The sequence below is a fragment of the Microtus oregoni genome, unplaced genomic scaffold (genome assembly GCF_018167655.1).
Source record: "Microtus oregoni isolate MIOR12 unplaced genomic scaffold, Mior012 000189F_ref0000355, whole genome shotgun sequence".
NCBI lineage: Eukaryota > Metazoa > Chordata > Mammalia > Rodentia > Cricetidae > Microtus > Microtus oregoni.
In genome coordinates this window covers 418,302-435,058 of record NW_024544848.1, presented here as the reverse complement: position 1 = coordinate 435,058, position 16,757 = coordinate 418,302, and the positions used below count along the sequence as shown (strand labels likewise).

The window sequence follows — 16,757 nt, the reverse complement described above, 5'->3', positions numbered from 1 at the left end:
AATATTATGTTTGAGAAAACAAAGCTTAGAATCATAACGTAACCATATCTCTGCTATGAATTTTAAAGACAAAACAAATCGAAAACATGTGTATTCCAGTTGCTAAATTGTTTTAATTCCTGCTGAAATATTAACTTAAAATGATCTTAAAGATCAAAAGTTTACTGAAATGGCAACAATTTTTAAAATTACTTAGCTGTAGCAAAAATGATGGCTGACATAAGGATGTGTCTGTAGGAATGGAAGCAGAATAAAAGCATGATCACCTACTCCAGCTAGTAGCTTTTTTGCTGGTTTTTAAAATTTACCTTTAGTTTCCTCCTGGCATTGAATTTCCTCAGTTGTTCTACTGTTTCTGGAAGGTGAATTTTGTAGGCATAACGATCCCGCTCCTATAAAAGAAGATCATAATGATACATAATCACTGAAAAAAGTGAAGAAGCTAAATATAAATTATGAAGGTCAAGTCCTTAAATGTGAAGTTTATATTTAATTTTAAGAAATTGGTTATTTTATATACTAATACATATTCTGAGACAAGGGATATAAACAGTAAAATTGATGGCTAAATAGTATTTCTAGCAATAATAAAGAACTAAAGTAATAAGCTATCTAATTTTTAGATATGTGGCTAAAGTTACAATGGCTGTCAAAATATGAAGTTATCTTTTTCTACTTAATTTTGTAGCTAGCATGCAAAATAACAGATTTCATTATGATATATATCATATATATATAAATAACATGATATATAAATAATATATAAAATATTATATATATATATATATATATATAAATAAATTGTACTGAGGTTGTCTTCATCATGATCTGTCAGGTAAAATGAGCACTTAAAAATGAAGTCTATACTGACTCAGCATTCTGCACTGTCAGGAATAACTGGACTATAAAAATTAGCAAGTCTTCCAGCTAGGACAGACTTTTCAAGGGCATCTAATTCAGCTACTTCCTCCATGCAGGGTCTGCTTCAGTCCTTGCCCAGAAAGAAACTGTTCCCTCTGTAGCAGCCCTTTAGAATTCCAAAAGAGCAACTTAGAATTTTATTTTTAAAAAATGAAACTAGATTCCCAGCTTTCACCCTGCACAAAAGTCAACTCCAAATGGATCAAAGACCTTACCGTAAGACCTGAAATTCTGAAACCATTTGAGGAAAAAATAGGGAAAACACTTGAAAATAGAGGTATAGGAAAGGATTTTTTCAATAAGACTCGGGTCACTTAGGAAATGAGATCAACAATCAACAAATAGGGCCTCATGGTATTAAAAAGGCAAATGAAACTGTCAATTAACGTAAAGGCAGCCTATAGAATGGGAGAAAAATCTTTGCTGGCCAGACATTTGGCAGAGAAGTAGTATTTGAATTATATAAAGGACTAACAAGAATTAAGAAACAACCAGCTCAACAAATGAGCTAATGGAATGAACAGACAGATCCCCAAAGAAGAAATAAATATGGTCAATAAATAATATGAAAAAGTTCTCAACTTCACTAGCCATTTGAGAAATTCAAGTCAGAACTAGCCAGAAAGGCAACTGTTAAGTAAACAATTAGCAAATGTTGGGGTACTATTTCCTGAACGGTCAAAATAAAGCAAGTATCTACCACAAAGTTTAAGGAGCGAGAATGTGTGGAAATTCTGATAAAGATAGTAGATTAATACATGTGGAGATAATGCAGAGATGGGACAGTGAAGACAGATCAGATGGGAGAGATGATAAGGATGGGGCAGGCTAGGCTGGCTTTATTATGAGAGGGCAGAGATAAAGGTGCCTGCTGCCAAGCCTCATGACTTGAGTTTGATGCCCAGAACCTACATGAAAGAGAGAAGCAACCCCACCACAAGCTATCCTCTGACCCCTCCCTCCAATGTGTGTCATGGCATATCACCTAAACAAATAAGTAAACAAATGTAAAAAAGCTTCTTATGAACATTCACATAAAACTCAGTCTTCATATGAATATACACTTAATTTCTCTAAGGAAAAGATAGAATGGCTGGGTCATGTGACTGGTCTGTTTATCTTTTTAAGAGGTCAAACTGTTTTACAAATTGGATATATCCTTTTACATTCCTAGTAAAAGCATGAGTTCCAGTTGTTCTATATCTTTGTCAACACTAGGTGTGGTCAGTCATTTATTAATTTTTTGTTTACATTTATTTAACACATGAGTGTTTTGCCTACATGTATGTATATGCATCATGTGTGCACAGTGTCTGTAGAGGCCAGAAGATGGCATCTGATTTTCTGGAACTGGAGTAACAGATCATTGTGAGCCACCACGTGAGTGCTGGAAATCGAATCTGAGCCCTCTGGAACAGCAGCCAGTGCTCTTAACTGTTGACCATCTATCTAGTCCCAGTAATTTTTATTTTAGCCATACTAACACAAGTATACAGGGAGCTCACTGTGGCATTATTTGGATTTCCCTAGTGACTAATAATGTTGAACAGCTTTGCCTGTGCTTACCAGCTACCTGTGTATCTTTGAAAGAAATCTGCTTAACATTTTTACATTTTAGATTAGATTTTGTTTTCTTATGGAATTTTGAGAATTCTTTACATTCTTTAGATGATTAGACCTTTATCAGATACATAATTTGCAAGGATTTATTCTCAGTTTACAGTTTGTTTTTCATTCTTTTAAAAGTGTCTCTCAAATAATAGAAGCTTTTAGTTCTGCATGTATTTTGCAGGTAGAACAGGATGTTCTGACAGATTGAACATGGGTAGTTCAAGAATTTTGGGTATGAGTAACTGAAGTCTAATTCCAACTGTACTGGGAAGACTAGGGCAAGCAGTTTGGAAGATGCATGGCAACAAATGGGGTTTCCAGTTGATTTTGAAAACACTTTCTACCTAATAGCAAAGTGTTAGGTACTGATGATAAGGAAATCAGTTGAGAAGTGAAGTACTGAAGTGACTGCCTGGTGCTGAGTGATGAGACAGAGAAAGCACATTTCATCACATGCTTCTGCTCAGTAAGATCCTAGGGAGCTTACCTGATGGAATGGCTAGAAGACCGAAAGCTGGAGAAAGGAAGGGAGACATTTCAGGGATCCCAGGCTTTCAGGAGAACACTTAGGCTGACATTGCTGCTATTTCCTTTATCTATTTTACTTTAGTTTTGATTCCTGATATATCCTAGCCTAGGTATAAGGCTGCAGCCCGGAAAGTCAAAGGACCAAATGAGCCCTGAGAAAAGCCCACGGAGAAGAGGATGTTGATGAGGATAGAACCTTGTGGCCATTTCACAGCCTGGCTCTGTCTTTTAGACTAGGAAGTTTACTACAACTGTGACCCTGGACTCTGCCTGTACTTAATCCTGCTATTGTTGGGATGCCTATTCTGGCAAGTATGATTAATTCAGATAGACAAAGGATGTTAAACAGATGCAGTCAACAACTATATAAAGGCATTCATATATTACTCAGTTTAACACTCAGATTATTTTCAACACAGAATAAATAAGAAAGACCTATTTTATTTAACTGAAGAAATAATTCTTTTGCTCTTATTTTTGACTCAAAACAATGATACTTTTGATTTTGTTCACCCTTTATTACAAGAATTTTCATGATTCTATTTTTTTACTTTGTAGTTATTGAGGACATTTTCATTGGCTTACATTTTAGCCATTCTAAATCAACATAACTTGTATCCACTGTAATGAGACACATATATACATGAACAAGAGCTAAATGTAAGAAAGTTGCTCCTTCCAGCTAGATAAGCTCCTCACGGACTTCCTTATCTCCAGATGACACGCAAGCAGTAACAATAACCAGTAGTTCACACATGAAAGTGACTCTGAGTTCAGCTTTTCAGACTTTTCCTTTTATGCTACTGACATTTTAAAAACATTTTGGTGCCAGAAATCTATTCTGTATGGAACTCAGACTACTTAAGACGAGAACTATAATCACTGGTAGACACAAGAATTTCCAGAAAGAAATATGCTATTAACCAAGATAAGCTTTGATAATGAAAGCCCCTGTAACTGTATAATCCTAAGACATCTTTTAAAGGATCTTAAAAATGACTTAAACAGCTGCTATTGTCCTTATTTGGCAGTAAAAGTAACTTTTAAATGACAAAAGAGCTTTATTGCAAAAAACTCAAGAGAAGCAAAGAAAGAACAGGAATCTTCTAAGCTGCTCATTTCATATCAGGAAGAGAAAATACTAACAATAAAGTAAAAACTGTTGAAGAATCTTTGCTGGGAAAATCAGAAATATTAGTATTAAAGTATCAAAAGGTAGAATGCATATTTAAAAAGTAATATTCTTTTTTAACGCTACTGGGGGACTATACTTGTGTTTTTTATGCATGCTAGGATGATGGAGGAAGGTCACTGGTTAAAAAAATAAAGAAACTGCTTGGCTGGCCCTCATAGGTTAAAACATAGATGGGAGGAGTAAACAGAACAGAATGCTGGGAGGAAGAGGAAGTGAGCTCAGACTCCACAGCTCTGCTCGCTGGAGCAGAGACACCATGTCCCGCTCCCGGGCAGACACACGCGATGAAGCTCCGACCCAGGATGGACATAGGCTAGAATCTTCCCGGTAAGACCAGTGCTCACAGATTATTAGAGATGGGTTGATCGAGATATCAGAATTAGCCAGTAAGGGCTAGAGCTAAAGGGCCAAGCAGTGTTTAAATGAATACAATTTGTGTGTTGTTATTTTGGGGCATAAGCTAGCCAGGCAGCCGGGGTGCTGCGAACACAGCCCCGCCGCACCTATTACTACACTAGGAAAGTGTTCTATTATTGAACAATATCTCTCAACCCAAGAAGTAATATTTTCAAGGAGAATCAAGATTTACCAAACTGCCAAAATTTCTGTATATTATTCCATGTCATTACCACCAGGAATACATCATTAATCAATACTTTTACACATATCTTAGTGTCTTGCACAGCCTTGGAGGGAGCAACATGGCATAACAGTAGCCAGGGAAGACTTTACCAAGAAACTGGTATGTATGTAAATAAGGAAATGAAGATGGTGAGGGTACAAACCTCAGTGTCCTAGAGGAAGAATATTCTAGGCAAAGGGAGGGTTGAGGCAGTGATGCAGGACATGGAACTTTGTCAACAGACCAAGAAGGTCTGGCCCTGGGATTTGACCACTAGACTTAGCAGCATGAAGGTCAATAATGACTAGAAAAGAGCTGTTTTTCTTTCGAGTTTTTGAGATTCTGGGGTTGAAACTAAGGGCCTTGCATATGCTAGGCAAGTACTCTACTGAGGCATACCCATAGCCAATGGGGTTGGTAGGATTGAGATCCTGACTAGTATGAGTTCAAGAGAAAGGAATGGCAGAAATTGGGGAAATGGGTACATAAAATTCTGTTCAGTTTTGCAGTTGAGGGAAGCAAGGATTGGGGGCAGAAGCTGGAAGAGTTTGTAGGAGCAAGAGAAGACAGATGTGCATGCTTGCATGTGAACTTAAGCAAGAAAAACAAATCACAACACATAAGACCCAAAAGATCCAGAAAACTGATAATTTGGGAAAGAAGGAAAAGGCTGGAGCAATGTCATCTAGCTAGTGAAAGGGACAGAATATAGGGCATAAATGATAAGTCATGGGAGGATGATCTAAAATCTTGGTTCTATCAGTGATAACTTCTGTGACTTGGGCCAAAATTAGGAACATCTCCAAGGATGTATTCTTCCTTATAAAGCAAGAATTTTCTGTAATTATAGCACAACATTTTAATGAAACAATATTATTTCCTGATGTCTCAAGATATGATTTCCCCTTCATCTAGAAAAATGGTATACAAAAACTTCTGAAATGTGTCTTTTCCCTAAAACAGAAAATCTATACCATGCCTACTGAAAACCAGTGAAGTACTACAGAGTATAGAGTCACCCCCAAAATAAAGATAATGAAGATAACATGGCTACGCCAGCTGTTCATTTTCATCTTTGGTACATGTGTTGCCAGACAACAGCTTGTCTTCCCTTGCAGATTCTGTTGTAATCTGCTTTTGTGCCTTTCCACCAGCCGACTATCATACATGTCTCAGACAAGGTGCAAGACAGCAAGCACGATGGACAACACCGATGGAAGGGGTGAGAAACAAGCAAAGAGTGAAAGGTTAATCTTCTAGGATGATGCACTGCTGCCACTAGCCTTTCAGTCTATGTGGATGGTGAGAGATGAGCGCAGGTACCTTAAGCCATGGGTGATTCAGTGCTTCATAAACGGTGATCCTTTCAGCAGGATCCAGCATCAGCATGCGGCGTACTAGGTCTTTGGCACTTTCAGAGATATGGCTCCACTGCCTTGGATTCATCTGAGGAGGCAACAAGGAAAGTTCCATGGTTATCTTCAAGAAGTCAACACCTACAATTATTTAACATTCTATAATCTATACTATTTCAGCACAACATTCTCAGAGCAAATAACAGAGATTGGAAGGCCTGTTTCCTGAGGAAAAGAACGCATGCAATGCTTTGGGATTTTTTCCTCATATTGTACCAGCAGTTATTCTATTGGTGGTATTAGATTGCACTATTTCAATACCTAAAAGGTAGAATGCCCATAATTCTGGTTTCTAGCTTTCGATTCTTATCTAAAAAGGGTAGAATATATTGATCTACAAAGTACTAGAATAAATTTGAGATGAAAAAAATTAAAGATTCTTTTTTGGAGACAAGGTTTCCCAGGATGGACTAGTACTCACTCTATAGCCAGACTGCTTCCAGTTGCTTCTGCCTTAGCGTCTTGAGTGCTAGCATTATAGATTTGTCCCACTATACCCGGCTAAATAAAGTTTTAAAAGTGATACCTTCAAATACTGGGATTATGTGCTCAGTGTGCTGTGCATCACTATAATCTTAGCAACTGGGATGCTAAGGCAAGGGAACTGAGAGTTTGAGTTCAGTCTAGGTTGGATAGAAATTCTGAAAGAATGAAAGAAAGAAGGGGAGGAAGGAAGGGAGGGGAGAGAGGGAGGAAGGAAGAAAGAAAGATGCACACAAGCTCTAAAACAAAAAATAAAATTGGGAGCAACATTAATTGTAAAGCTATAAAATTAATTAACTGGATATTCTGATCAGAGCGTTCAAAATCTGAGGAAAACTATACTATCATCACAAGCCTATACAATAGCCAGTTCCACTTGTATAGTGTACTCGGTAAAGTCACTTCTTTCTTTTAGAGACAAGACAACAAATTTATGTGGTAAAATTGAATAGAACTAAACAGTAAGAATTCCAAGTTTTCCAAAAGTCTTCTGATAATGGCTGTGGATCTTTGAGGCAAAGAGTGGAAGGCTCTTGGAAGGGGATATGTCCAAGCCCAGAAATGAGAAAAACATTAAAAAAGTACTCAGAGTTTGGTAGTTGGGAAGGGAAGTGGGAACTGGATGTAGTGACGGAGGTGAATCTCATTCCCTGTTCAACACCAGGAATTGATTGAATAACTGACCATATGTGAGCTGCCTGATGCCAGGAACTTCATATAGTATCACAACTTTTATAACGGTTGCTGTTGTTTTTTAGTGTTGGAGACGAAACCCTGGTTGTCACATATGCAAGGTCATAACCAGTAGGGATCTGTTACCTCTTAAGAGAAAATGATGGAGAATGAATGCAATTTAAAGCTAAAAGAAATCACAGTAATTGCATCACAGCATAAAAGAATCATTCCAGTTTGACCAAGGGCTAGCACAGATACTGAGCTTTGGCTGAAGCGAGGCTTTGAACTTGAAGATATGGAGGGAAAAGCAGCTCCATGCTAGGGAGAGCTCTTACAATTGGAGGATGTTCTATTTTCCTCTTTTTAGAGGCAAAATTACAAAAGCAACCATTTTCGCTTGTTGAATTTTGTGAGATAACCGGTATGAGACTACTTCAATATTGGCATTCTATTTCCTATTGGAATGTGGTCGATGGACCTGTTTGAGAGTAGTGACTAATTAGGCAGGGCCTAGACAGCTATACTCCCTTCTCTTTATTTTTTTCCTTCCTTCCTTCCTTCCTTCCTTCCTTCCTTCCTTCCTTCCTTCCTTCCTTCCTTCCTTCCTTCCTTCCTTCCTTCCTTCCTTCCTTCCTTCCTTCCTTCGCCAACTTGACACAGCTAGACTTATATGGGAAGGAAAAGCTCAATTGCAAAAATGCCTCTATCAGATCGGTCTGTAGATAAGTCTGTGGGGATTTTCTTGATTAATGATTGATGTGGGAGGGGAGGGCCCAGGCCACAAGCAGTGGTTTTGAATGGTATAAAAAAGCAGACCAAGCAAGCAAAGGGCCACAAACCATAAGCAACATTCCTCCATGGTCTTTGCTTCACTCTCTTGCCTCCACGTTCCTGTGTTGGTTTCACTCCCATTGATGGACTGTAACCTGTACCCAAATAAACCCTTACCCCCACAACTTGCTGTTGGTCATGGTATTTCATCACAGCAGTAGAAACCTAACTAAGACACTCTTCTTCCCTATCCTTGGGCTCATGTGATCTTCAAAATCCGATTTTCTTTTTCTTGGCAAATGAAAAGATCTGTAAGTGGTGGTTATGAAGTTTGAAGAAAGGATTTGAATGGTAATTCCCTGCTCTTTTTATGAGGATGTCTGACACAATGCAGTCCTTCAGCTGGAAAAACTAGATAACATTGAGTTATCAGGAGCAAAATAACCAGAGTGAGAAAATAGTTACTCATTTGAATAGCATTTATTTGAAATATTAGCATGTATTCCAGTTAAATAGTATTTTCTGACATCTACCTTAAAAGAGCAAGTATGGGAAGAGTGATGACATGTAGGGAGAAGGACCAATAGCAAGTGTTGTCTTTCCTACATAGAATCTAGATTTAAAACATTTACACACATGAAAGCAGAAGGGGGCCTATTTGAAGGAAGGGAACCAGAGGGAGGGAGGAGGAAGAACAAGGCTGGGTAATGGAGGAACAAATGTAAACAAATGTGTGTGTGTGTATGTATACAAAAATACCATAAGAAAACCCACTATTTTGTATGCTGGCAAAAATTTAATAAGAAAATGAAAAAAAAAAAGGACCAAGAAAGTCAGCAAATAAGAATCATGTCTAACCACTTAAGAGCAGGAGCAGCTTCCAACTGAGCTATAGTATACTTAGAAGGTGTCACTGAGCTTTTCTTACAAATGATAAGTACCATCAGGGTGTCGAATGTTTTTTGTTTTTGAGATGTTTTGGAATAACCTGAAAGTCTGTGAAATTCAGAATAAGATTGCAATATACTAGCTCTTGAAGCTGAGGACTCTGCCCTATTCTTGTGTTATCGATGCTTTCCATAATAAAGAAGCAGCAACACATATTGATAGAATCATCACAGTATTTTTTTTAAAAAAGAGACAAGGCTACAAAGGGAGTTCCAGGACAGGCTCCAAAGCTACAGAGAAACCCTGTCTCGAAAAACCAAAAAAAAAAAAAAAAAAAAAAAAAAGAGACAAGGCCCATGAAGTTTACAGAGGTAACAGAAGTGGACCTATACTTTAAACTGCTGATGAAAACCTGGGCCTTTTGTAAATGAGGCATTGAAGGCAAACAAGAAGCGAGATTAGCCAAATAAAATGGGAAATAAGTTATAAGGCGCAAAGTTTCAAGTATTTAAAGCATTGAACACTTATTTTTATGCCTTGGTACAGAAATTACGGTATAGTTGCTACCTTATCACTTCCTATAATATTACCACCATTTGCTAGGAATAGGAAATTTTAAAATAATTTTTGGACATTACAAATAGTCCAAATTTCTTACTAAGGCATAAAAATAAGTATTCAATGCTTTAAAAATAGACAAAATCAAATACCAGACGCTGTTGGAATGAAGCACATTGCCTTGGAAACCAGGAAGTTAGCAACAACTGAACAAACACAAAGGAAGACTTCTATTATTAGCAAATGCTTATAACTCAAAAAGGCAGGTGGGAGATTTTATTATATGGTAACTACGCCATCAGCTGCTGAGGAGATCTCGTGCAGTGCTCAATGCAGTTCCAGGTGCATATGAAGTGCTCTGTCGCAGATGCTAGAATTCTTTATTTGTCTTTCTTTCTTTCTTTCTTTTTGGTGTTTTTGAGACAGCTTCACTATGTAGCCTTGGCTAGTCTGGATCTTTCTATGTAGACTAGGCTAGCCAAGTTTAAACAGATCCTCTTGCCTCAGTCTCCCAAGTGCTGGGGTTAAAGGTGTCATCACCATGCCTGGCCCTTGGTGCATTTTTACCTGAGTTTCCTTCAGTACATTAGTACCTGTAATTTCATTCGATTTGGTGACATTCAACTAGAAAGCCCAGTCTATGTATTTCTGATAACCACTCACAATCTCCAAGGACAGGAGGGCAACGACTACTTAAGATGCAACCTCCTATAGTATTTAGTTACATTGAAAGTAGTACTTTTATTTATTAGTCATCAACTGACTCTAAGAGAAGCAGAAAAAGCTATACTTATAACTTCTGACAGTGCACAAGGCAAACATACTAAATCATTGACCATCTCCACCCCCATGTGTTTTAATTACAGTTTGAAAGGATGAGGCTGCAACTCTGAAACTACCTTCCCACATTACGGGCTAGAAAGATGGCTTAGCTACGAGAGTGAGTATTGCTGTTGCCCAGAGCATGTGCTCAACTCCCAGTTCCCACAGGAGGCTCCAGGGAGATCTGGTCTCCACTGGCACTTGCTCTCCGGTGCACATATCCACACACAAACATATGCATATACATAATTAAAAATCAAATTTTTCAAAAGTATAACATCACTGACAAAATTAAAAGAAAATGTTAGTGGTCTTAGTTTGGGAGTCTAGTGTTACATAAACTTGTATTTGTATTTGTTCTTATGTTACCAGGCACAGCAAAATGAAGCAATGATTCAGTTGAATAGAAAACATGAGTTTCAGTGATAATGGGAAAAAAATCCTCAACATTAAGTGCTTTGACCAGAGACAAAGACACAGACTCTCATGGTTTCAGACCCTACCAGCTACATGTGTTAGAGTATGGTTAAAAATGTAAGAATAATTGGGACTGTGAACAGGCTTTCAGCTTACTTATTTCTGAGACTCTTTAGGTCTTTTTTTGATATAGCCCTCCACAATGTCAGTAATAGCATTATTTTTTAAAATGTTTCTTTTTTTAAATAATGAAAGCAGTAATCTTTCGATTACAAGGAGATAATAATAGTTGAGGTTTTCATTGCACAAAATATGAATTTTAAGTCATATTAATTGGGGCTGAAGAGATGGCTTAGCCCCTCTGGAGGATCCAAGTTTGGGTCCTAGCATCCACATTGGGTGGAACTCTACTTCCAGGGGATCCAACACCTCTGGCCTCTGCAAGAACCTACATTCACGTGCAGACAATATATTTAAAATTAAAATAAGAAAACAAATTCTTTCGAGAAAATACCTCTGAATTGTTATCATGAAGCATGGTTGTGATGCTCACATGTCAGTTTACTCTGTAATATAAAGACATTTTTCTGCTGTATTGGTCGAAATTTAAAATTAGGATAAGAAACAACTTAAAGTACCTGAGTGAAATTTCCATTTGAATGTTATAAATTAGGAAAAAAAGCTTTAAAAATAAAGGCCTTTTCATTACTATTTAAAAAAGACCCACAGAAGTCTGCTTCTCATTGAGTTGAGCTCATGGTGACTCACACTTTATCCGGACTCCACTGTGCTTCACAAGACTACTGGGACCTTTGCTATGGTGGGGCGAGTACCTAGCTGACAGTCAGTTGGTGGGCAAAGACAGAGTAACTTCAAAACATCTTTTGGGATCTTTTAATCTGAATGGAAAAGAAAAAGTCATTATCCATTACCTTATATTTTCCTTTAATAATGCCTTCAAACAGTCTTTCCTTGGTTCCATAGAAAGGCAAGCAACCGCTGAGCAGGATGAAAAGGATCACACCACAGCCCCAGACATCAACAGGCTTTCCATAAGGCTCTCTCTTGACTACTTCTGGGGCCATAAAGTGAGGTGTTCCAACGCGTCCTGTATTTAAAACAACAGTATGGAAAACTGGTTTTATGAAATGTTTTTTTTTTTCCTATTTGAAATCTGAAAATAAAAAAAAAAGCAATATCAGCTGGGTGGTGGTGGCGCAAGTCTTTAATCCCAGCACTCTGGAGGCAGAGGCAGGCAGATCTCTGTGAGTTCCAGGCCAGCTTGGTCTACAGAGCAAGTTCCAGAAAAGAGAAACCCTGTCTCGAAACCGCCCCCCAAAAAGCATTATCAGTCTGAATGTTCTTCAAACACTTCTCTTTATAAAAGGAGTTCATGGTTCCGTGCTCCCCTGTCCAACCTTCCTTTATCCCAATCCTCCTGCTTTCCCAAGGCCCGACCTCCTTCCCTTCTAACTTTTCTCTCCCCATCTCCCCTTACCCCCAACCCACCCCACCCCAAGATCCCAATTTTCTCCCCGGCAATTTTGTCTACTTCCCTTAGCCAAGAGGATAACTATATGTTTTTCCTTGGGTTCCCCTTCTTACTTAGCTTCTTTAGATTCTTAGTTAAGGGAACCACTTTAGGGTTGGCAAGAGACCTGATCCTAGAGGGGCTCCCAGGTGCCCAAGCTGAGGTCCCCAGTTAGTTCCTTGGGCAGTTGAGAATAGGGAACCTGAAATGACCCTATCCTTGAGCAATACTGACGAATATCTTGCATATCATCATAGAACCTTCATCTGGTGATGGATGGAGATAGAGACAGAGACCCACACTGGAGCACTGGACTGAGCCCCCAAAGTCCCAATGAGGAGCAGAAGGAGGGAGAAGTCGGGACCACGAGGGATGCACCCACCCACTGAGACAGTGGAGCTGATCTATTGAGAGCTCACCAAGAGCAGCTGGACTGTGACTGAAAAAGCATGGGATAAAACTGGACTCTCTGAACATGGCGAACTATGAGGGCTGATGAGACGCAAAGGACAATGGCACGGGGGTTTGATCCTACGTAATGTGATGGCTTTGTGGGAGCCCAGCCAGTTTGGATGTTCACCTTCCTAGATATGGACGGAGGTGGGAGGTCCTAGGTCTTACCACAGGGCAGAAAACCCTGACTGCTCTTTGGACTGGAGAGGGAGGGAGAAAGGAGTGGGGGGAGGGGGAGAAGGGTGGGAGGAGGGGGCGTAGGGGGGGAGGAGGGGGAGGGAAATGGGAGGCTGGGAGGAGGTGGAAACTTGTTTTTTTTTTTCTCCATTTCTCAATAAAAAAAAGTAAAAAAAATAAATAAATTAATTAAAAAAATAAAAATAAAAATAAAAAAATAAAAAAAAAGTGAAAAAAAAAAGGAGTTCATGGAAGGAAAAATAGTTTATCTGATCACCTTTAAAAAACACTGGGTCTAGAACAGGACCTGGTATCTATCTCTGAATTCTGCATGTTCTATAATAGGCTTTTATTTCTTGTATCTTCAAGAAGTTTAAATGTTGTAATTTAGAGTGGGGCAGGGAAGAGTGGGTTGACCGAGCCTGGAAGAGGTGGAAGCCTGCTTTGGGTAGAGGCGGGGCAAGGGCAGGGAGAGGGCATAAGTGAGCGACATTTTGATGGTAAAACAATTACTTTTAATTGCCAAGTTCCTATTAGGTTGGTTGCAGCAATTCTCAAAGGCCACTGGGGATAACCATTAGCTCCCCCCTAGTGCTAACACTTGAAGAGAATGAGAGTAAACAAAATGAGGAACTCCCTCCCATGCACCCTCTTTTTTTTTTGAGACAGGATTTCTCTGTGTAACAGCCCTGGCTCTCCTTGAATTCACTGTGCAGACCAGGCTGGCCTCAAACCCACAGAGATCCACCTGCCTCTGCCTCCCAAGTGCTGTAGTGCTGGGATTAAAGGCGTGCACCATCATGCCTAACTGGCTCATAGGAGTTGAGTGCCAAAGTATCATCTGACTTTTTCACTCTCATCTTCTATAAAGGATTTTCTTTTCTCTCTCTCTAGCACTATCTGCTTGTACATCATAACCGTTTTAACTGAGTACCAAAAGATAGTCTTTTCCTCTATGGAGGAATAAAAGGGTTAAACTCTAGGGAAAGGACTTTGGGATGGGCCATTGACTACCAGACTTGGCAGCTCTTTTACATTTTGTAGGCCCAGCCCTGCCTTCCTTTGTCTGTTTGTTCATCTGCCTGTCTCTTCTTATGTTGAATCCAAGATCATCTTTACTTTGAAGGTTGCAAAATACTTTATCTCACTGTGGTTCAAAGTTTAAAAACAACCTAAGAAATCTTTTAGTCCATCTACAGAGACTATGTTGCAAAGGCCTGTTGGTTATCAAACTCAGCTGGGATGGAGAGGGCTAATGATCTCTGCTGCAGATTCTTCTCGTTTCCCTTTCATTCCTCAGAATGGAAGAGATTAACTTCAGGGTTCCAACAGGAAAAATACCCTCACTTAAAATGTACAATGAAAACTCAGTACTGGCTACAAGGACCTGATGAGAGAAATAGTTTTTATTTCTGGATTGCCTAATTTTGCTTCCTCAAGCAGCATAAAGGAGCTGCAGTGTTGGGAACTGAACCTTCCAGTTCATTGGCAACTTCCATAAGGCAGGGTCCCAGGATAATAACCATTGTTCTAATGGACAGGGCAGGAGCTGGCAGAAGTCGGGAAAAGTAGGTCTAAGAGCTCAGGGCATCATTTGAAACACTACTCCCAGGACCCATGGATACCTACTGAAAAGTTCACTTGGTACTTTGACACTCAACTCCTACGACTTCCTACTTAGGTATGAGTGACTCATTGTGTGTGTGTGTGTGTGTGTGTGTGTGTGTGTGTGTGTGTGTGTGTGTGTGTGTGTAATAATACAAACCACCACAGTCTAGGCCCAGCCATCTATCTGGACTGAAGAAATGAGTGCTCTTTCTTAGGGAGGATGTATACTCTCAGCTCAAGAATTTGCTCAGAGATGACAGATATACTTTAAAATTTTAAGTACATCTGTAATGTGAAAAACTTTACCTAACTCCTTGCTTTTGCTACCAATTTTTTGCAACTTTATTTTTTTGCGACCACTTGACTTCTATGACTTTGATCACAAAATTCTAAGAACAGGAAACCAATTACCAAACCAGACATGGAACCTCAGATATTTACATAAATATTTAAATGCTAACTTAAATGCCATTATAAAACCCTCCCTCAAACTTCAGGGAAGGACTTGTTCTGAGTGGTTATGCTTTTACTACTTTAGGATTTGAATCTTCATACATATAGCCTTTTTTACCTTATCCTTTTTCTAGGTGGTTTACAATTTCCTGCCGAGTTTAACATTCTATGTTGCACATTATTCAGCCTTTTTGTGGCGACTTGCAGTTATCATCCTGGCTATCAACACAGGAGCCTTCACTACAGAACAGACTGCACTCCCAGGAGCCTCACAGGTATGGAAGGCTGGATCTCTGTAGTATGCTGTCCTTGCCTTGCTGTCACCGTTACTACATTTTCTGTCATCAGGCTTTCATTTTCTTCCCCGTCCCCATGCTTTCTGCAGTGTTGGCAACTCTTAACTTGCAGCTTACTATCTGCTACTGACTGGAAAATGTCTTTCATTCAAACAGTACCAAAGTGCTTGTCAGGTCCTCACCATGGTGGTAGGTGTGCAGATGTGTAGAGGGATGAGCCATGGCTCTTCGACCCCTTACACATCTTTTGTCTGCTCTTATTACATGTCCTTGATCAGATTTTGTAAGGAGGTAGGTAACCTAGATAGTTCTGCTTAGATAAAGAGGAGGGATGACAGTTATAATATGCTTGTTTTTAAAAGATAATAATTATAGACCAGGCTGGTCTCGAACTCACAGAGATCTACCTGCCTCTGCCTCCCGAGCTAATCAAAGATTCCAATCTACAGGAAAAAAGCTTTCTGTTCCAAAGCTGATAAACATTAGCAAAATTTCAAAAATAAACATCAGAAAAGCTTTTTTCTAAGGAAAATCATGTATCCCTTTATCTAGTCACATTGTGTTTTTAAAGGCATCACAATATTTAAAATGTTACTTCAAGAATATATAGAATGGTTTATTAAGGAATGACAGTATTTTGACTATTAGAAAGCATTTTAGGACTGGAGATGTAGCTAAGCAGGTGCCTGCCTAACATGTACAAGTCCTGAGCTCCACCCCCAGCACCATATTAAAATTCGGTGTGATGGTTGGTGCACATCTGCAATCCTAGTGCTCAGGAGGTGGAGTCAGGAAGATCACATGTTTAAGGTCTTCCTCAATTCCTTATCAAATTGAAGACCAGCCTGGGTCACGTGAAATCCTGTCTGAAAAGAAAGTTTAAAAAAGAATTTTAATTCTACAGCATAAAAAATAGTAATTTTTGAATAATGGATCTGCTGTGAGCTCAAAAGTAGTTGAAAAATAAAAATTAGGAAAAGGGTTCATGGACTTTACAAAAATGACTGAACATGGATACAATCTTAATAAATCTACTCTTCCCAATCAAGATTTGTGAAATAAAATAGAGTCCATGCCACAATGAATAGAGAATGCAGAGTAACAGACACAAAGTCACTCAGTATATAACACAGAAAAGGAATTTGGCTCATTCTCTCTCATTGTCATGTTATTGAAAGAGTTTAGCTGGAAAAGTATGCAAGGTCAGAAGAACTTAACAGAGTTTAATATCAGAAATCAGTGTGCTAGAGAGTTATTGTTATTTATTAAATTTTTATATTTATTTATTTATTATGTATGTAGTGTTCTATTTTCACGTATGCCTGCACACCAG

The 16,757-nt window shown here is 38.8% G+C and overlaps 1 protein-coding gene across 1 annotated transcript in view; it reads right to left on the bottom strand.

Moving 5' to 3' along the window:
• LOC121445427 (peripheral plasma membrane protein CASK-like) overlaps positions 1-16,757 on the bottom strand; it is a gene marked incomplete at its 3' end in the record, with an annotated part of 332,821 nt that overhangs the window by 88,333 nt on the left and 227,731 nt on the right. The window contains exons 7-9 of the mRNA XM_041647561.1: positions 11,839-12,014; positions 6,201-6,323; positions 309-392 (exon numbers count right to left, since the gene is read on the bottom strand). Coding sequence (XP_041503495.1) covers positions 309-392; positions 6,201-6,323; positions 11,839-12,014 — 383 coding nt within the window. The remainder of the gene's footprint in view (positions 1-308; positions 393-6,200; positions 6,324-11,838; positions 12,015-16,757) is intronic.